At 41.7% G+C, this 22,444-nt stretch overlaps 1 protein-coding gene, 1 non-coding gene and 1 pseudogene across 4 annotated transcripts in view; 2 read left to right on the top strand and 1 right to left on the bottom strand.

Moving 5' to 3' along the window:
• The window catches only part of HECW1 (HECT, C2 and WW domain containing E3 ubiquitin protein ligase 1), a 490,597-nt gene that overhangs the window by 373,801 nt on the left and 94,352 nt on the right, over positions 1-22,444 (top strand). For all 3 annotated transcript variants that reach the window (XM_025291383.3, XM_025291385.3, XM_044946810.2), the window contains 3 exons: positions 9,490-9,623; positions 11,836-11,957; positions 14,470-14,655. In XM_025291383.3, the coding sequence (XP_025147168.1) occupies positions 9,490-9,623; positions 11,836-11,957; positions 14,470-14,655 (442 nt within the window). The remainder of the gene's footprint in view (positions 1-9,489; positions 9,624-11,835; positions 11,958-14,469; positions 14,656-22,444) is intronic.
• Positions 12,629-12,702, bottom strand: TRNAC-ACA. Its single transcript has one exon. It is a non-coding gene; the product is annotated as a tRNA-Cys (tRNA).
• Positions 16,212-19,000, top strand: LOC112586524 (annotated as a pseudogene).

Raw genomic sequence — 22,444 nt, 5'->3', positions numbered from 1 at the left:
ACTCTTTGTGACCCCATGGACTGCTCTGTCCATAGGATTCTCAAAGCAAGAATATTGGAGTGAGTTGCCATTTTCTTCTCCATGTTGTAGGCAGAGGAGGATGCTTTAGGTGAAAATCAAGAGGATTCTTTTATCACATGAGCATTTGGAAGACACTTGCTTTCCATTTTTCCCCATCAATATCTGAGTGTCATTAATAAGAACCATAAAGCATTTTCATTGGCAGCATATTTCTCTAGTTATTCCCACAGAAAGAAATCATATTACAAGGAAGAACATATTGTATATAAATGTACCAAAAGCCATGGGAGTGTCCTTTCATGGTGTTTGCAACTAAAAATGCAGGGAACACAGCAAGCTCATTTTACATAGAGATCGTGTTCAGATGCCACAGGCAGAAATAGCCTCAAGATCTGTCTTGCCAGACAGAGAAGTTGAACGTATTTATCAGACTAAGAAACAGGGAGAGTACCATCAGGTTGTATCTATGAGAGGTCCAGTTGAAACACTAAAACAAAACAGAAGCAGAGGTAAACACCTTGACTCATGACATAAAAATACTTGGAAGTTTGTTCACGATGTTCAGATTGTATAATATAAAAATGAAGCCAAATCCATCCTTAACCAGGCCTCTAGAGAAGTGTACAGGCTTTGGTGTATAAAGGCCTGTGCCCTCCAGTGGAGCTGAACATGCTTAAAAAGGCCAGACTTTGATGAACAGGAAGCTATATTTGCTGCATCCATTTGGACAGATAAAGAAACCGAGCAATTTGAGAAAGTGCTTATTTCTTGTGAAAAATCCTACCTAGGGAAACTTAGATAACCTTGAGATAAGTATCCAGGCCCTTCAATGCTTATTTTAGCCTATTGCCCTCCAGCACTTACAGTTTTTCAGTGATTCGGCCTGATAACAGCAGCCACACGAAGTATACTGTCAGTCTTGTATCCGTTGCAGATGTGACCACACATAGCGGGCATTTGTTTGATGACCTACAGTTATCAGGAGAAATTGACACCCATCACTGTCTCAGAGCAAAATGGAAATACTTCTCAGTGTTGCAAGAAGGAGTTTCTTTTGACTTCTGGCAGGGTGATTGTGAAAGGCAAATGTTTTGTGCAAAGAGATGTGCACTGCAAAATAAGGAGTTGATGAAGTAGCATGAGGTGACCACGTGCCCTCAGCCACTCCCCAAGTGGCCTTGGTGGCTTTGCCCCATGCTCCTACTGCAAGGGAGTCCCTCGTTACCTGCCTTTCACCTGGCACCTGTCTCCATCCTACAAAGATCCAAACCTAATGTTGTTTGGTTCCTGAAACCTCCCCAGAGCCCTCTGCACAGAGCCGGTGGCTCCCTCCTCTGCAGCCCTGTTACTGATGGGGCACCGTGCCCGCCACTCATACTGTCCTTACCTTCTTTCTCACTCTTCTCTGTCCCTCCTCACAGTGGCTGGATGGGGCCAGAGTTTACCAGGACTCAGTACAAGGCAATTTCCCAAGTTAATTCCTGCAGTTTCAGAATATCCCAAATCAACTAACTCTACCTTCTTCACAAATACTTCTCAAACAAACCAAAAATATAAATACGTAGTCTGATTTTAGATAGTCAACTCAAGTTTGATGTTTTAGTTATCTGGATAAAATTATACTATGGAGAAATGGAAGTCTTAAATATGAAAAAAAAAGATCTTGTAATTTTATACTCCAAGGATTAGCTTTTTTAAAAGATTAAACTGTCTTCGAGTTTTCAAGTTCCATATGCACAGTCTTGTATATTTAAAATGATGATATAGTTTTATATTCATTTTTCACTTACTACATTATTAGCATTTTCATATTGCTACATAGTCTTAAAGTTATCACTTAAGTGATAGTTTCCAATGAATGAATGTTAATTTAGTTAATTTGTCATATTGTTGGATATTTATTTTTATCACTATTTTGGGCAAGACCCAAGGGCATGTAAAATGTTAGGATTGTTTTAGCATGTTTCCTTTGGGTTATATTCCCAAAATTTGATATCAGTGTTTGAGTATTTTTTAAAGTGATTCTGCAGATTCACTCTGCCAGCAATGGTACCCTCCCTTCCTTATCATCTTTTGGTGGGTTTTTACTGACTTAAGCAATTCTCCTGGTGTTTTGGTGCATCTTACATTTCACTTCTTGGAGGGAGGGTCTACTTCTGCTTCCATGAGCTCTTCTTTTACCAATTTTAGCTCCGCCTGTGAGAATTGTCTGTTCCTATAAGCTTAGTTTGTTTGGTTTTTGTATAGTTTGTTTTGGCTTGGCTCCTGAAGGGTTTTGTTTTGTTTTGCTTTGTTTTCCTTCTGGTTTGGTTTTGTGTGTGTTCCTCTGTGTGTCCATTTACAAATTAGGCATTCCAGCTGACTTTCTTATCAGTTTCCATAAACTCTATGCAATATAAATATTTAACCTTTTACTGAAAAAAATAAAATGTGAGGGGGTTATTGAAGGACTCTTCTTGATGAAACAGAAGAGAACCAGCTCTCTGACACTCTCTTTCATCTTCAGATCAAAGAGGGCCTCTGAGGCTACAGCCCTGCCCTCGCTGGGTGATCCTCCATGAGTTGCTCTGTGGCCTGCTTCTCCAGGACTGTCCCTTCTCCAGCAAAGGCCAGGGGTGGTGTCTGGCACTTGGGTTTTGAGGCTGCTGACCTAGTAAGGTATGGGATACTACAGGTCCAACCAAGGACATGTGGAGCAGGTTGTGAAATTTCAGACATTTTAATCATATAAAGTTATATTGATTCATTAGAATTCTCTTCTGCGGTCACTGCACTTTGGGAAGGAAAAGAGAGGCCACAGCATGAGGTTTGTCTAAGCCCTGTTGCAGATGTCTGTTGCTGAGGAACAAACCACCCCAGACTTGGCGGTGTAAACACCAGTAACTGATGATTAGCGCCATTGTTGTCATATCATCGCCCTCTCTCATGCTTGTCATGGTGGGCTGAGTTCAGTGAGCCCTCTCAGGGTATCTCATGGCTGCCGTCAGAGGGTGGCTGGGCCGGACAGGCACATATCTAGAGGTGGACACGGGCTGTTGGCTGGGACCCCAGCTGTGACTGTTACTCCAAGCACCTGCATGTGGACTTTCCATGTTGCCTGGACTTCCTCACAGCATGGCTCCTGTATTCCATCACAAGTTGTCACTTTCATTATTGTCTATGCATCCAGGAAACCACAAGACCTTCCCAGCTTGAAGGGGAGGGGACATTGATTCAACCTCTTAATATTAACAGTAGAATGATAAGATTCTGGAAGACCCTGTGGACTAAAAAATATAGTTGAGTCACTTTTGGACAGAATGTGGTCCACTGGAGAAGGGAATAGCAGACCACTTCAGTATTCTTACCTTGAGAACCCCATGAACAGTATGAAAAGGCAAAATGATAGGATACTGAAAGAGGAACTCCCTGGGTCAGTAGGTGCCCAATATGCTACTGGAGATCAGTGGAGAAATAACTCCAGAAAGAATGAAGGGATGGAGCCAAAGCAAAAACAATACCCAGTTGTGGATGTCACTGGTGATAGAAGCAAGATCCGATACTGTAAAGAGCAATATTGCATAGGAACTTGGAATGTCAGGTCCATGAATCAAGGCAAATTGGAAGTGGTCAAACAGGAGACGTTTACATTCTAGGAATCAGTGAACTAAAATGGACTGGAATGGGTGAATTTAACTCAGATGACCATTATATCTACTACTGCGGGCAGGAATCCCTCAGAAGAAATGGAGTAGCCATCATGCTCAACAAAAGAGTCTGAAATGCAGTACTTGGATGCAATCTCAAAAAAGACAGTATGATCTCTGTTCGTTTCCAAGGCAAACCATTCAATATCACAGTAATCCAAGTCTATGCCCCAAACAGTAATGCTGAAGAAGCTGAAGTTGAACGGTTTTATGAAGACCTACAAGACCTTTTAGAACTAACACCCAAAAAAGATGTCCTTTTCATTATAGGGGACTGGAATGCAAAAGTAGGAAGTCAAGAAACACCTGGAGTAACAGGCAAATTTGGCCTTGGAGTACAGAATGAAGCAGGGCAAAGACTAATAGAGTTTTGCCAAGAGAACGCACTGGTCATAGCAAACACCCTCTTCCAACAACACAAGAGAAGACTCTACACATGGACATCACCAGATGGTCAACATCAAAATCAGATTGATTATATTCTTTGCAGCCAAAGATGGAGAAGCTCTATACAGTCAGCAAAAACAAGACCGGGAGCTGACTGTGGCTCAGATCATGAACTCCTTATTGCCAAATTCAGACTGAAATTGAAGAAAGTGGGCAAAACCACTAGACCATTTAAGTATGACCTAAATCAAATCCCTTATGACTATACAGTGGAAGTAAGAAATAGATTTAAGGGACTAGATCTGATAGACAGAGTGCCTGATGAACTATGGACTGAGGTTCTTAACATTGTATAGGAGACAGGGATCAAGACCATCCCCGTGGAGAAGAAATGCAAAAAAGCAAGATGGCTGTCTGAGGAGGCCTTAGAAATAGCTGTGAAAAGAAGAGAAGTGAAAAGCAAAGGAGAAAAGGAAAGATATAAGCATCTGAATGCAGAGTTTCAAAGAATAGCAAGAAGAGGTAAGAAAGCCTTCCTCAGCAATCAATGCAAAGAAATAGAGGAAGACAACAGAATGGGAAAGACTAGAGATCTCTTCAAGAAAATTAGAGATACCAAGGGAACATTTCATGCAAAGATGGGCTCAATAAACGACAGAAATGGTATGGACCTAACAGAAGCAGAAGATATTAAGAAGAAGTGGCAAGAATACACAGAAGAACTGTACAAAAAAGATCTTCACGACCCAGATAATCACGATGGTGTGATCATTCACCTAGAGCTGGCATCCTGGAATGTGAAGTTAAGTGGGCTGTAGAAAGCATCACTATGAACAAAGCTAGTGGAGGTGATGGAATTCCAGTTGAACTATTCCAAATCCTGAAAGATGATGCTGTGAAAGTGCTGCACTCAATATGCCAGCAAATTTGGAAAACTCAGCAGTGGCCACAGGACTGGAAAAGGTCAGTTTTCATTCCAATCCCAAAGAAAGGCAATGCCAAAGAATGCTCAAGCTACCGCACAACTGCACTCATCTCACATGCTAGTAAAGTAATGCTCAAAATTCTCCAAGCCAGGCTTCAGCAATATGTGAACCGTGAACTTCCAGATGTTCAAGCTGGTTTTAGAAAAGGCAGAGGAACCAGAGATCAATTTGCCAACATCCGTGGATCATCAGAAAAGCAAGAGAGTTCCAGAAAAACATCTATTTCTGCTTTATTGACTATGCTAAAGCCTTTGACTGTGTGGATCACAATAAACTGTGGAAAATTCTGAAAGAGATGGGAATACCAGACCACCTGACCGGCCTATATGAGAAACCTGTAGGCAGGTCAGGAAGCAACAGTTAGAACTGGACATGGAACAACAGACTGGTTCCAAATAGGAAAAGGAGTACAACATTAAAGCTGTATATTGTCACCCTGCTTATTTAACTTCTATGCAGAGTACATCATGAGAAACGCTGGGCTGCAAAAAGCACAAGCTGGAATCAAGATTGCCGGGAGAAATATAAATAACCTCAGATATGCAGATGACACCACCCTTATGGCAGAAAATGAAGAGGAACTAAAAAGCCTCTTGATGAAAGTGAAAGAGGAGAGTGAAAAAGTTGGCTTAAAGCTCAACATTCAGAAAACTAAGATCATGGCATCTGGTCCCATCAGTTCATGGGAAATAGATGGGGAAACAGGGGAAACAGTGTTAGACTTTATTTTGGGGGGCCTCAAAATCACTGCAGATGGTGATTGCAGCCATGAAATTAAAAGACACTTACTCCTTGGAAGGAAAGTTATGACCAACCTAGATAGCATATTCAAAAGCAGAGACATTACTTTGCCAACAAAGGTCCGTCTAGTCAAGGTTATGGTTTTTCCAGTGGTCATGTATGGATGTGAGAGTTGGACTGTGAAGAAAGCTGAGTGCCGAAGAATTGATGCTTTTGAACTGTGGTGTTGGAGAAGACTCTTGCGAGTCCCTTGGACTGCAAGGAGATCCAACCAGTCCATTCTGAAGGAGATGAGTCCTGGGTGTTCTTTGGAAGGAATGATGCTAAAGCTGAAACTCCAGTACTTTGGCCACCTCATGCAAAGAGTTAACTCATTGTAAAAGACTCTGATGCTGGGAGGGATTGGGGGCAGGAAGAGAAGTGGACGACAGAGGATGAGATGGCTGGATGGCATCACTGACTCAATGGACGTGAGTTTGAGTGAACTCCGGGAGTTGGTGATGGACAGGGAGGCCTGGCGTGCTGCAATTCATGGGGTCGCAAAGAGTCGGACACGACTGAGCGACTAAACTGAACTGATTGGAAAATGCAGCCTGCCTTGAGCCACTTAGGGGATCCTCTGACAGCAGGTCCTTTGGTCTTTGACAGGCCTCACTCCTCCCCCAGGTCAAGGTTACACCCTTGGGCAGCTTCTCACTGGCTCATTGAGTAATCCCCCCACCCCTGCCCAAGGCTGCATTACTTGAGTCCCAGCAAGAATTCAGGAACATCACAGACAAGGAGCCTGCACCTTCCCTACATCCTCCCTGCCACAGACATGTGGGGGCTAAACACACATAAGCCTTTCTCTTTCTCTGCTTTTTGCTCATTCTTGTCCTTCCACATTTTCTCGTAAGAGGCCCTCTCAGGAATGCCTCCCACTAACTGCTGCAGGCAAAGCCATCATTCTGCAGGGTGTCAGGAAGGAGTGGCTGAGTCTCCTTAGCTAAAATAAAACCTCAGACCAGTGAATATGTAGATAATACCATCTGAATGTAGATAATATCATCTGAAGATTTGTTACAAGTGCAGATTTCAATTTTGCTCCAGTTTCTGTAATTATAATAATCACCCAGATTATCACTCTGGCAGGTAGTCTGGAAACCACACTAGAAAACAAAACTCCTTTTTATTTTATTTATGTATTATTTTTGGCCAAGCAGCATGAAGGATCTTCGTTCCCCGGACAGGGATTAAACCCCTGCCCCCAGCAGTGGAAACGTAGAGTCTTAAGACCACTGGATCACCAGGCAAGTCCCCAGAACTCCTCTTTAAAGGTCAAAGAAAGGTCACTGGTCTTCGGAATGCCATGACAGAAGACCCTGTGTGTGTGACAACATCTCCCATGCCCCTACCTTGGATTGCACTGACTACTCGCGACTCTGCAGATGCTGGTCCCTCTTCTCTTCACGCTTCTTCCTACACTGCCACATCTCTTCTCCAAGCACATGACCCACATAGCAATGCTCCCCTGACTATGGTCATTGTGTGACATCTGGAACCTCCAGGTCAACCTGTCCAAATCCATGCTAAAATCTTCCTGCCAACCTGCCCATCCCACCTGGTCTTCCTCATGGCTGGTGCCTCCACCCACCTGCTCTAAGCGGAAGCCCTCCTTCCCTCTTCTCCAGCTTCCATATCCAGGCCTCAAATCCTGTTAAGTCTACATGTAAAGTTATTACAGTTTGGCTGCTAAAGATCTCTTAAGTTCTGTCCCTTCTCTCGTTCCTACTGTGCCAGGAGGAAAAGGGAGGCAGAATTCCTGTCCTGTGCACCAGTGGGCTGAGAGACATCAGGCAAAGTCAAGGTCACACAGGATGGAGGAAGGAAGCAAAGCAAAGAGGAACAAGACAGCTGGACACCTGCATACAAAACACAGTGAGGCTTAGGCAGGCAGGTATACTTTAGGTATAGTTCAGTTTAGGCAGGTGTAGTTCAGGCAGGCAGGGAGGTTTAGGTAGGCAGGCGTAGGTGATCTTAGTATCCCTACAATATGTGGGTGTTCCCCTTGCCCAGCAGCATCCTAAGAGACCAGCATGATACACCACACCTGTCTGGGTCCAGGCTTCAGCATCTCCAGCCTGGACCGATGCGGTAGTTCTCAGCTGCTCTCCCTGACTCCAGGCTTTTCTCCTCCCCTGCACTCCACATAGGTGGGGTCAGTGTAGAGCTGAATCTGCCTCTTTCTCAGCAGCTGTCCAGTCCCTACAGCAGCAGTTCTCAAAGTTAATCCCTGGACCAGCAGCAGCGGCTGCATCACCTAGGAACTAGTTAGAAATGCACGTTCTTGCCTCCCATCACTCCATCCCCAGACCTACTGAGTCAGAGAGACTCTGGGGGTGAAGCCTGGCAGCCTGTTTTCACCAGCCCTGTAAGTGATTCTGATGTAGCTCTGGGCCTAGAGAACAATGTTCCAACCAGTGCTGGCCCCTCCTAGGTGCTTTCTGCCACTGTGCTGGTTCCCTGGCCCTGCCCAGTGCCTACACATCCTGGTGCCACCACCAAGCTTCTCAGAGTTCTCTCAGGTGAAGCCTTTGGCATGTTTTATTTCCTCTGTGTACCTTTCCTCCAAGCTCCCTGATAAGTCCATACACTGGCTTCAGAATATATGTGCCTTGGGTGTTTCCTTGTCCCTGTTCATAACTCTAATACATGTAGGGCATCATGTTCATATCACCAGAGTCATGGGCTACATGCCTTTCCCTTTTTTGCTGTGTCCTGACTGTGAGTGTTCAGAGAGTGAGGTCATATTCCAGTCTTCTCTTTGGTCTGAAAGTCCAGCACAGAGCAGGCCCCATTGGAAGAGTCAGTGAATATTTAGTAAGTACCCAGTTAGGTGACTGATTGGCCTACTCACTCATTCTCCAACTTGGAAAGAAAACTCAAAGGAACCTTCATATAAGCTGAAAGCATTTATTTGTCTGGCAATGTTTTTTGTTGTTGTTGTTTAAAAATGTTATTTATTAAAAAAATGTTATTTATTGAAGTATGGTTGATTTATGATATTGAGTTAATTTCTGCTGTACAGCAAAGTGATTCAGCTCTACATATATATATATATTCTTTTGCATTATGGCTTATCACAGGATATTGAATATAGTTCCCCCTGCTATACAGTAGACCCTTGTTGTTCATCAATTCTGTATATATTAGTTTGCATCTTTTAGTGTATAATCTTTGCACACTCCTTCCTAGTCATACCAGTTAACTGTCAAATAAAAACGAGTAGAACTTTTAGTTTGTAGACTTATCACAATCAAAGAGAGGTGATTTGACATCTTAGTTGTAATATTTTTAAGTTCCTTCCCACACCATTATTTTAGACTCAGTCCAATTTCGTTTAATGCAGGGCAGAGGCGTTTTTTATAATGATTTTTTGTGTGTTGATTTTTTTTTTAAGTCACCATACTCATCATAGCTTACAAAACAAAATGAAGTCAAATCACCTAGAGATACTTGTCTTGCAAATGAAGTATCTTGGGAAAATTTTGAGCACTTCTCTCCTGACATTTCTTGACATCCAAGACAATTCTTTACGGATTTCCCCACTTACCTGACTCAGAGCATCAGCCCCTCAACAAGCCAACAAACCAAAGTTAACTCCTGTCTTTTCACTTTCTGATGCAAAGGTATCAAAACATTCAGCGAACCATTGCTACAGAGAGGCCTGAAGAAGATTCTGGTAGCCAAATTTGTGATCCAGTTCCAGCAGGAGGCGGTGGAGGAGGTGGGAGTGACTCAGAGGCTGAATCTTCGAGCTTAGGTAAGGCCAGTGGATACCCATGGGATGGAAGGTGGATAAGGGAGAGCAGGGAGGTGGGCAAAATCCAGGAGGAGAAAGATGCTTGGTGCCAGCAGGGTAAAAACAGACAGAAGTGTCTCACCAGGAATGTAAACGAAAAGTGGATTCACAGTGAAGAGAACCTGTACTTGTGCATCAAGGTGATTTTTTTCAGTGTCTTAATCATTTCTTGTTGTGTAAATTTATTTATTGGTGTCCTAAGGATGTTTTCCACTTGTAAGTAAAAGATCCAGTAAGAATTCAAGGTCTCCTTCCAAGGATCCACGTGACAACAATAGGAATAAGACTTGTTTGTATTTAGAATAAAATATCAGTACAGTCCCCCCTGAGAGAGGAACCTGGCAGTAAAGAGGTTTTCCATTGGTCTTATGATTTTAAATACACCACCACCCAGGAAAATTTTTTACCAAATACCATCAGCATCCACTAGGGGGTCTGGTGTTCATTTCTTTGAATCTGCCTGAATGGAACTCAGATGTAAATATTCAAAAAGCCTGAGATTGGCTTCTTTTTTGTTTGTTTTTAACTGAAGTATAGTGGACTCACAATGTTGTGTTAGTTTCAGGTGTACAGCAAAGTGATTCCATTTCAAACATATGTATTCTTTTTCATATTCTTTTTCATAATTGACTGTTGTAAGATATTGAATATAATTCCCTGTACTGTACAGTAGATCCCTGTTATATATTATGTTATATTTTATTATATTATATATGTGTTTAGTTGCTCAGTCGTGTCCAACTCTTTGTGACCCTATGGACTGTAGCTGGCCAGGCTCCTCTGTCCATGGAATTCTCCAGGCAAGAATACTGGAGTGGGTTGCCATGCCCATCTCCAGGAGATCTTCCCAACCCAGGGATCGAACCCAGGTCTCCCACATTGCAGGCAGATTCTTTACTGTCTGAGCCACCAGGGAAGCATCTATATAGTGATTAACCCAAAACTCCTAATTTAGCCCTCCCCTGCTCCTTGCCCCTTTGGTCACCATAAAGTTGTCTTCAATGAAAATATTGGTTTCTATTTCTTATACCTGTAATAGCGTAAGATTATCACAGCAACATCCTGATAATCCAAATCTCTTAAATTGGGTAAATGATGGCAGATGACAGGTACAGAACAGTCTGAGAAAACAGCCACGTGTTTCGTGTCCTGCAGGTCTCAGGTCTCTCTGAAAAGCAGAAGAGTGGATACTTTCATGGCCTTTTTTAAATACACATATATAGTTCCACCAACAATTTTAATTGCCTCCATTCTAATAATTTTATCAGATATATTAACTAAACGGACTAGTTAAGGTTTTTCTATTATTAATTCCTTTGACTGCTGAGAGAGATTTGGTAAGGTGGTGGAATAATTGGAAATATGAGGGAAAAGGAAGAGAAAATTCCTTTTTGGGTTTGGTATTGGATCTGTTGGCATTTGCTGTATAACAAATTATCCCAAAGCTTAGTATCTGAAGCTCACAGCCATGCATTAACCTCCCCCTGCCCCAGTTCTGCAGGTGGGCAGTTTGAGCTGACCTCTGCCAGGTACTTCCTCAGGGCACAGGGCTCACCCATGCCTCCTTGGTCAGCTGTGGAATAGGCTGCAGGCTGGCTGGCCTGAAGTGGCCTCAGCCAAGGTGGCTTGTCCCTGCTCCCCATGGCTTTTCATCTTGTACAGGCTGTTCTCATGATGAGGGAGAGAAAGTAAGTGGGGACCTACAGGCCTCTCAAAACCCTGGCTCAGAACCTCTGGCAAATTTTGTTGGTTAAAGCAAAACTCAAGGCCAGCTTGATTTAACGTGGGGAGAGGCTACAAAGTCTCAGAGTGATGGGGATGAAGGGAGAGGAAAGATTGTGATCCTTTCTGCAAACAAACTGACATAGCTATGGTGAGCAACTTGTAAAGAAAATAAGAAAAAATCATTGGGATAAAAGGGACGAGTTATTCAAGGACTTGATCCAACTGAAGTTACACTGGAGTACTCTGGGAAATAATGAGTCTCAACTGAGACACAGTGCTGGGACACCTGGCCATCACTGTGGCACTGGTTGGCTCACCATTCAGAACAACAGTCCTCTCCAGCAATGCCGGTGAAGGCTTGCAGGCTGCTAGTGCCACAAAAGAGAAGTCCTCTAATTGAAGCGATCTTTTCCCAATGCATTCAGTTAATTTGTTTCACTTCTTCCAGATCTGAGAAGAGATGGGTCACTTTCTCCAGTGAATTCACAAAAAATCACCTTGCTGCTACAGTCTCCAGCGGTCAAATTCATCACCAACCCTGAGTTCTTCACTGTACTGCATGCCAACTATGTGAGTGTTCCCACACACAGAGGGGGCCTGGCCTGGCTTCTGGCAAGACCCGAAACACAACTTTGCAAAGTCATTGGACAGATTAAAGAGGATAGCATTCTAACTCAGGCAAAGGGGTAGGATGGGGTGGGGTGAGGGGTGGGGACAGGGAAGAGGAACAGAAAAAAGATGGTTCCTTTCTATTCTCTGTGAGTTTCCCCAAAAGGAGAAAAGCTAGATTTAGGAATGCTATATCTTCTTTGGGTTTTTGTTAGATTCAAATGGGCTAATGTCAGTGAAAGTATTTGGAAACAAAGGTGCATTTTTATTATAGTTAAAATTTTTAAGAGACAAAATTAGGAAATTGACAGATTCCCTTCAACCTGAATCATTTTATAAAATCACTTTCATTAAAGAAAGTTTAAAACAGATAATAGGTTTCCTTTTCATATAATTAGTTTATCAAATAACCTGCTTATAGTTAATTTAATGTGATTTTTACATATTTAGCTTTCTCTCTCTCTCTCTTTTTTTTTTTTGGTATCGTCAAGAAAGCAATGACATGATATTGGCATGCATGCTTGGTCTGACTCTTCGCGACCCCATGGACTGTAGCCTACCAGGCTCCTCTGTCCATGGGATTTTCCAGGCAAGAGTACTGGAGTAGGTTGCCATTTCCTTCTCCAGGGTATCTTCCTGACCCAGGGATCGAACCTGGGTCTCCTGCATTGTAGGCAGATGCTTTTACCATCTGAGCCACCAGGGAAGTCCACCTGGGAAGCCCCCCTGATATCCTGATATTACTGTAGTCATTGCTTTTTTCATTTGACATGTGTTTTCTGTGGTTCAGGCACAGATCTAGGTGCTAGATGTAAAGACAGATTAGGGTGATACCTGATCAGCAGAAGCTCCCCGTTTTGTTGGGCAGCAGACATGCAAAAATGAGTCTAATGTGATAGAACAAAGCTGTCCTCTAGGAGGAACAAAGTGCACTGGAAACACACGTGATGCTCTGGACACTCAGGGAGAGTGAGGAGACTGAGTCCTGAAAGTTGAAAGTTGACAGGGCAGAGGTTCCAGGCAGTGGGAGAAAGGACTCAGCCTGGGACTGGGTCTAGTGGGGCTGGAGTGTGGTGACAGGCAGAGGTGGGAATAGAGGGTGGAGAAGAGCAGCAAATTACCTGGTACATCATGGAAAGGAGCCTGGATCTACCTCAGTAGGCAACCAGAACCAGCTGCAGTCTCAGACATTATCATCAGTTACACAATCCAGCTGTTTGAGAGGTTATTTTCTCAGGTAGAATTGTGGGAGAGGGACTGAGAGGTTAAGACCAGAGCCTGGTTCAAGTGCTTGAGTGAGCAATAATCCAGGGCTTCCCTAAGAAAGGGTCTGGGAGCAGGGAAAAACAACTCAGCCTAGGAGATATTTCTGCAGGGAATCAATCATGAGGGGGGATGGAGGGTGAGGACCCAAGAAAGTCTGAGTCCTTTCTGCTTTGCCCCCCTGAGTTAGGTGTCCCCATTCAACAGTAGTTTGATTAGGTGATGGGAGCTGTGGCAGGGGAGGAGGGACTAGTTTTTGAGCAGGTTATATTTAGGAAGCCTCTTGGGCATCTAGTGATTAGATCAAGAGCTGCTGCCCAGTGGTACAGGGGTGAGTCACGGAGGACAAGAAAGCTAGATAGTGGTGCTCTCTGAGCTGTTCCCCAGCCTGCTCTGGCTACTCACAGTCTTTCCCTGAACCACACACACCCATCAGCCCCAGGTAGCATAAAATGGTTATGTGGCACAACTAGAAACTCCTGAAGCTTTCTTCATTTCTTCTCATCTTCCAACCCCTACTAACAGTCACGTTTGTACATAGAAAGGAGTCGCAGACCTTTGAAGATCAGCCCTAAAATTCATACCGGAGTGGGTTGCCATTTCCTTTTCCACCTAAAATTCACAGGAAACTTTAACTAATACACCCTGTTATATAGATGGATAAGAGGAGCAATCCCCTGGAGCAGGGAAAGGCTACCCACTCCAGTATTCTGGCCTGGAGAATTCCATGGACTGTATAGTCCATGAGGTTGCAAAGAGTTGGACACAACTGAGCAACTTTCACTTTCACTTTCAACACTTTGAAGAAGACCAAGGATGAATCTGTGCTGTCAGAGGAGGAACCAGGGAGGAGAGGGAGGAGATGCTCAGAGAGTCAGAAGGAGATTCAGGGGAGCAGAACCAGGCTGGGGCAGAGTGGGTTGGGGAGGGAGGAGGGGGAGGGGAACTTGAGATGCAGGGGAGTTGGACAGTGTCCTAGGATGCTGGAAGAGTGGTAGAGTTCAGATTGTGAGGAGATCCATGTGTGTTCGCGGTGGGCAGGTATTTACTTCTGGAGCAAGATCTCTGCTTCCAAGGCCTCCTCCTCAATGCTCACAATAAATCCCTGTGTAGCAACCACATCGCATCCCATTAAGGTGCTCAAAGTATGCTTGGTCTGTGTTTCTCCTAATCCCCACATCCTTCCCCATCTGCCTGGACGCCATCTCAGAGTGCCTACCGAGTCTTCACCAGTAGCACCTGCTTGAAGCACATGATCCTCAAAGTCCGGCGGGATGCACGCAACTTCGAACGCTACCAGCACAACAGAGACTTGGTGAATTTCATCAACATGTTCGCGGACACGCGGCTGGAATTGCCCCGGGGCTGGGAGATCAAAACGGACCAGCAGGGAAAGGTGAGCATGACTGCTGCTGGGGCCTTACATCAGAAGGTGAAGACCCATGAACAGGTGAGGAGGGAGGTTGATGATGAGATCAGAGCCTGTTCCTGAGACGTGCTATTGGCCACCAGGCAGAAGGGAGGGTAACTATCCGCATTGGGATTTCTGTCTCTTGATGTTTAGAATGTTTCCAAATGTCCCTGACTTCTGCCCACCGATGCTAACATCACCTCCACCAAGTTGTGACATTGCTGTGTTCCCTGGGTGGGGAGGAGGGTTGGGGGACAGTATCACACCCAGTTGAGAACTACAGGCTCCATATTTCTTAATTTAGATTTGGAACGTGAAACCAGATTCTATTCAATGACCTTTCTATTGTTTTGCCTCCTTAGTTCCCTCTCAGAGGATTAAATTATTAGTTAAATGGGAGTGACATTATTAAATTATTCATTGTAATTTCCCTAATAAGCCTTCAGTTCTCATTAAAACAGGGTGAATTGGGCCAATGAAGTGTTACTGGCTTGCATTTTGCTTTTGTGTGGCATTAACCAAAACTAGTCTTTCCCAGGGATGCTGTAGAAGCCTAGCTGAGTCAGCTAAAGCAAGAATGCTCTTTCTTAATCACCATCAATCACTTTCATGTATTTATAGGACAGGTCAAACAGGCTACCGAGGAATCGTCCCTGCATAATCTTCTATAAACTTTAGTAGAGAGACTCCTTCCCTCTTCTAGTGTCAAAAGAATCAGGAGTGTTGCCAGCAAACATGTGTCTCAACAGGAAACTGCATCATGCAGCTCTCTTCGTCTGTGATTATGACCATGTAAAACCACAGTTCCCTAAAGTCGGCTGATGGGGCTTCACAGTGCCCTGGGAACCAGAAACCCCCCTCTCACACTTTGTCATGTCCCAGTACCTGAACCCTCTGAAACATGGGAGGAAAGATTGTGTCCTCTAATTGATGCAAGTCCACCAGTACAGTGAATCTCTATGACCAGCTCTGCAGTCAGGGATGAACTTGGCAGGGGGTGCCTTGTGTGGTGGAAAAACCACCATAGACAGAATCTACTCTTATTTACCAGATGTGGCCTCCACTAGGAGAATGACAGTGAAACATGGTGTGGGAAACATGCTTTCTATACAAAAGAAACAGAACAGTTTCCAGAAACTAGACCACCTTCTGGTTTCTCACCAGCCAACATGCTTCTCACTTTGTCAACACGTTCAGAGTCAACAGCCTTCACTTTTACTGTGCACCATGTAGGAAGAGGAGGGCTGGTCTGAGCTGTTTGGTGCCTTTGAATGCACATCATCCCCACAAGGAAGACCAAATGGCATCTGACTCACCTGTCATCTTGAAAACCTGGAGAGGGTGGACACAGCCTCTGCCCAACATCAATAGGGATTTTGTGCACCTCAGGTTGGCTCCAGGGTTGAGCTGTGGAGGATGGTTGTCGTCCAGGAGGTGGTGGGGCTCAGGCAATAGGACAGGTGACAGCCTGTCGGGGACAGGTGTGAGATGGAGGTGGCCTCTACTAAGGAATATGCACATAACAACAAAGTAATACGAGGCCTCTGAAGACCTGCTTTGTGAAGGAAACAGAATCTTTGTCTTGAGAAAAAGCATATCTTTTAGTATAATTTTCTTCAGAAAATAGAAATAAACATTTTAAAGATATCTGTTTATCATCTACACAATGGCACAAGAACGCATGCCTTATATTGAGCAAGAAGAACCCACACATAGAAAACAAGCCAGAGGAAAGCAGACAGAAGAAAACAGAACCAGCGCAGGATCTAGCAATCCTACTCTGGGTATTGATTCAAAAGAACTGAACTCAAAATCTCTGAGATATCTGTACTACTGTGGTTTAATCAAATAGCAAAGATATGGAAGCAACCTAAATGTCTCTTGATGGATGAGTGGATAAAGAAAAGGTGGTATATACATACAAGGGAGTATTATTTAACCTTAAAAAAGAAGAGGATTCTGACATACTACAACATGGATGAACCTGGAAGACATTGTGTTAAATGAAATTAGCTAGTCACAGGACAAAGACTGCATTATTCCATTTATATGAGAGATCTAAAACAGTCAAACTTATAGAAACAGTAAAATCGTGGTTGCCGAGGGATGGGGGCAGGAGGAAGTAGGGAGTTTCTGTTCAACAGGAATAGAGTTTTAGTTATGCTAGTTAAGTTCTAGAGATCAGCTATCCAATATTGTGCCTATAGTTAACAGTACTGTACTTTATGCACTTTAAATTTTTTCTTTTATTTTTTTACACTTTAACATTCGTTTGAAAGGAAACCTCGTTAAGTGTTCTTACTACAGTTAAAAACTAGAAAAGGATGTGGGCTAGATAAATGGTTTAAGATTTCATGGAACAACGAAATGTAACAGCATAGGGATAAAAGAGAGGAGAAATGACACTATGTAAAATCGAATCCTGGTTATAGAATATGAACATGGAAGCAGCCCCCAAAGCACAGAGAAGGTACCATTTTGCAACCAGTGAAGGATAAAGTGAAAAAAATATATGAAAACCAGAAAAAAATGTATCTCACTTTCTCAGCAAGAACCAATTTAATATCACAAACTCCCTTAAGACCCCTTGCCTGTGTGCTTCTTTGTAGAGTTTACATGTTTGTTCTATGTACTGTTTTGTCTGTTTCTCCTGGCAGAATTTTAAGCTCTTTGAGAGCAGGGGTCTTTGTGTTGCTCATTGATGAAACTTCTGAGGGCCTAGAATAGTGTCTGGCACATAGCTGGCCCTCACTAAGTCTCTGTTGGATGAAAGGCTTATAGATATTCTTGAAGAAGAAATTAATAGATACAGTAGCAATAAGTAAATATTAACTATAAATATTAAATTATTAATTAAATATTGAAAATAAAGCTTTGATCTACAACAGATTGTTCAGATGGGCAGATTAATTGGACTCACTGAGTTACAGTAAAATTAATTAAAATAAATGCTACTCTAGAATGTCTTTACATCGAGACTTTAAAAATCTTATCAATATACAGCCACGATAATGTGAAAGTCATTTACAAAAGAATTAAAAATCAGACAAACCTCAAACTTCCCATCCATAAAACCAAACTGTAGAAATCCACAGAACAATGACTACAGGTTATTGATGAGAAAGATGGCAGCTCAATAATCCTATTTCCAGAAAACATTGTTATTGAAGTGTGAAGACAGTAGGGAAAAATCCTCATGTGCAAGACTTCAGGGCTCACCCTACTGTTTTGCCTGCCCTAAGAAAACACCAAAAGCCATTCTCCAGATGGCTCACAAATGTCAGAAGGGAAAATCAAAAATGGGAAAATCATAGCATTAAAAATCTTTGGTGATGGGTATTTTAATCAATCAAATGCACAAATATAAATGTAAATAATTGCTTTAAAATTATAATGCTTTGTATTGAAAAAGCTCAATAAAGTATGGGAAAATATGTATAATAAAAATGGAATACTTGTATAAGAACAATTTGGATCAGTATCCCTGGACCAGAATTAAAAAGATGAGGAAACAGAGAGTCGACTGGCAACACAGCCCCCCAGCCTCTTACGGGGTGAGATGCAAGAGCCTATCCTTAAGGAAGAAATCAGGCCTTACTGGAGACATTCAAGCAAAGATTGGACAACTACTTTTCCAGAACAGAAAGGAAACTCATGCATCAAAAAAGGTGACTAATAATGTACCAAAAGAATATGGCTGCACAAATACTAGAGTCTAATCAGATAAAACATTTTAAGGAATTTCTTGGAACCTACAGTAAATTTATAGAAACCTGCTTTTTAGACTGTGTTAAAGACTTTACAAGAAAAGAAGTAAAACCTGAAGAGACCACCTGTTCAGAACATTGCTTACAGAAGTATTTAAAAATGACTCAACAAACATCTATGAGATTTTAGGAATATCATATTCAGCAGAATGAAGCCCTGGTTGCCAAAACAGGACTCCTTGGCCAGCCATGATCGAGAAGTCCTAATGGGTGGACTTTTGATGAAAGATTGCCAACAGCTATTGCACTGGAAATGAGGATTCACCTGATAGAATCCCCTGAAAGTAGTAGCCACCATGTTAAACCTGGCAAATGGAAACCACTGGAGAAACATTGATATATACGGGAATAGTCAAAATAGAAGGTCTTATTGTTCAATGAAAATAAGATGCAACACTTGTTGAGGCCTTAAGATTCAGCAGCTTGGTCACTTGATTAGAAAAATAAACCATTTTTTATTCAATAGTGACTGTTAATTTTAAAGCAAAATATGTGTTCAATCATGTATGAGATAGAAAACATTTTATTACTAAAAATAGTATAAATGAAAATCATTGGGGAAAAAAAAATGAGGAAACAAAAAGTGGGTGGGTGAGAGGGCAGGGAAAGTGGGTACTAAGTTCCTAGTTGGGTGTAAGGGGAGCCAAGTGGATAATTTGAAAAACAAAAGCTAAATATAGTTGCTTGACAAACTTAAAAGGTAATCATTGTACCATTTAAAGCAAGATTTTTCTCTCTTGAATTCCTACAAAAGATAAAATCAAACAAAATACAGTGTTTGTATCAAAAACACACAAAAGAATCCACAAGGAAGCAAAGAAAATTAGAATATTAAAAATAAAATGACAACAGTAAAGCCAAGCATAACAGTTGTGGCAGCAAGTGGAAATAGGATAAACTTGTTACTCCTTACACTTAGTACTCCACATAGGGAATGGTATCTCCTTACCAAAAGGAGCTACTATCAGATTTGATACCAAACAAATACAGCTTTAAAAAAGACATACCTAAGAGATAATTTAAAATGTTTAATAGTAAAAGAATAAATATTAATATAGTATGAAAACAATAACAGAAAAATCAGTGTTGGTGTATTAATATCATACAAAGGAGAGTTGAAATCTAAATCCTAAAAATGGGGTCAAAGAAAGATTTTATATTCATCAATGGCACAGTTTAAATTACAATAATCATATATACATTATGAGCCAAAGAACAAGATACATATTATATAAAGAAAAATAAAAGAACTGCAAAGGAAATGAAGAAATGCAAAAGGTAGGCAAATGTGTTTTATATCCATCAGTTCAATAGATTAAATAGACAAAATAAGATTTGAATACTTTCCTGTTAATGGAACATATATTAACTCTTTCATTTAAAATAAAGCTTACATTAACCTTAATTGCATACAATTTTTATCTGAGATACCTAAAATAGTCATATTAATAGAAACAGAAAGTAGAATAGAGGTTACCAGGAACTTGGGGGTGAGGCAGAGGAGAGAATGAGGACTTATTTCTTTTAATGGGACCATAGTTTCAGTTTTGGAAAGTGAAAAAGTTTAGGAAATAAATAGTGGTGATGACCGCACAACAATGAGAATGCACTTAATGCCTCTAAATTGTGCATTTAAAAAATAACTAAGATGGCAGATTTTATATGATTTTTAATAAAAATATACTTTTATTTATTTTTAATTGAGGTATAATTGAAATATAATATTAGTTTCAGGTATACAGCATGCTGCTGCTGCTGCTGCTAAGTCGCTTCAGTCGTGTCTGACTCTGTGCGACCCCATAGACAGCAGCCCACCAGGCTCCCTGTCCCTGGGGTTCTCCAGGCAAGAACACTGGAGTGGGTTGCCATTTCCTTCTCCAATGCATGAAAGTGAAAAGTGAGAGTGAAGTCACTCAGTCCTGTCCGACTCTTAGCGACCCCATGGACTGTAGCCCACCAGGCTCCTCCATGCATGGGATTTTCCAGGCAAAAGTACTGGAGTGGGGTGCCATTGCCTTCTCCGGTATACAGCATAGTGATGCAATATTTTTATAGATTATACTCCATCTACCATTATCATAAAATAGCAGCTATATTTCTCTGTGTCATACAATATATCCTTGTTGATTATTCATTTTATACATAGTAGATTATTTCTTTTAATCCCATTCCCCTATCTTGCCATTCCCTCCTTCCTTATCACCACTGGCAACCAAAACAAAAGCATATATGTTTTCTGTGTCTGAGAGTCTATGTCTGCTTATATTCATTAATTAGTTTTATTTTTTAGATTCCATATATAAGTGATAACATACATCACATATATAACAGTATTTTTTTCTCTCTCTGACTTACCTCACTAAGGATAATAACCTCTGTATCCATCCATGTTGTTGCAAATGTCAGAATTTCTTTCTTTTTTATGGCTGAGTAGTATTCCAGTGTGTGTGTGTGTGTGTGCGCTCGCGCATATGCGTGATGTGTGTATACCACATCTCCTTTATCCATGCATCTATTGACAGACACTTAGGCTGTTTCCATATCTTACCTATTGTAAATAATGCTGCTGTGAACATTGGGGTGCATGTATCTTTTGAATTAATATTTTCAATTTTCTTTGGATATATGCCCAGGACTGGAATTGCTGGATCATATGATAGTTCTATTTTTAGTTTTTTGAGGAACCTCCATTCTGTTTTCACAGTAGCTGTACCAATTTATGTTCCTATCAACAATATACTAGGGTCCTCTTTTCTCCATGTCCTCACCATAATTTGTTGTTTGTAGACTTTTTGTGGAGAAGGAAATGGCAATCCACTCCAGTATTCTTGCCTGGGAAATCCCAAGGACAGAGAAGCCTGGTGGGCTACAATCCAGGGCATTGCAAAGAATCTGACGTGACTGAAGCAACTCAGCACAGCACAGACTCTTTGACATTAGCCATTCTGACCGGAGTGAGGTGACATGTCTCATTATGGTTTTGACTTACACTTTTCTGGTGATTAACAGTGTTGAGCTTATTGACCATCCATATATCTTTTTTGGAAAAACATCTACTCTGATCTTATGCCCATTTTTTAATCAGATTCATTGAGCTGTATGAACTATTTATATATTTTGGATATTAAGCTCTTATCAGTCATATCATTTGCAAATATTTTCTCCCACTCAGTAGGCTGTCTTTTTATTTTATCAATGGTTTCCTTTGCTGTGCAGTAGCTTTTAAGTTTAATTCAGTTCAGTTCAGTCGCTCAGTCGTGTCCGACTCTTTGGGACCCCATGAATCGCAGCATTCCAGGCCTCCCTGTCCATCACCAACTCCCAGAGTTCATTCAAACTCATGTCCATCGAGTCGGTGATGCCATCCAGCCATCTAATCCTCTGTTGTCCCCTTCTCATCTTGCCCCCAATCCCTCCCAGCATCAAGGTCTTTTCCAATGTGTCAACTCTTTGCATGGGGTGGCCAAAGTATTGGAGTTTCAGCTTTAGCATCAGTCCTTCCAATGAACACCCAGGACTGATCTCCTTTAGGATGGACTGGTTGGATCTCCTTGCAGTCCAAGGGACTGTCAAGAGTCTTCTCCATCACCACAGTTCAAAAGCATCAATTCTTCAGTGCTCAGCTTTCTTCACAGTCCAACTCTCACATCTATACATGACCACTGGAAAAACCATAGCCTTGACTAGACGGACCTTTGTTGGCAAAGTAATGTCTCTGCTTTTGAATTACAACTTCACATTGTACCAAAATAATTTTCAGAAACAATTCACCAAAAATAAAGCTAGTAAAATATAATTAAGCATTTAACTGATCTATAACTAGAGACAAATAGTGGAAAGATTTATATACATAGGAGTAAAAAAAAATGCTGTGTATTAGAAAACAAAGCAAATAAAAATCAAAAGCAATTTGAAGGCACATGAGTAAGCACATTTAAAATAAAGAAAACCTTAACATCCCAACAACAAAAAAGGGAACAAGCAAAGTACAAAGACAGTACTCCAGT

Source organism: Bubalus bubalis, chromosome 8 (genome assembly GCF_019923935.1).
Source record: "Bubalus bubalis isolate 160015118507 breed Murrah chromosome 8, NDDB_SH_1, whole genome shotgun sequence".
Classification (NCBI taxonomy): Eukaryota; Metazoa; Chordata; class Mammalia; order Artiodactyla; family Bovidae; genus Bubalus; species Bubalus bubalis.
The sequence above is the reverse complement of the archived record's forward strand: the minus strand, read 5'-3'. Positions and strand labels throughout refer to the sequence as shown.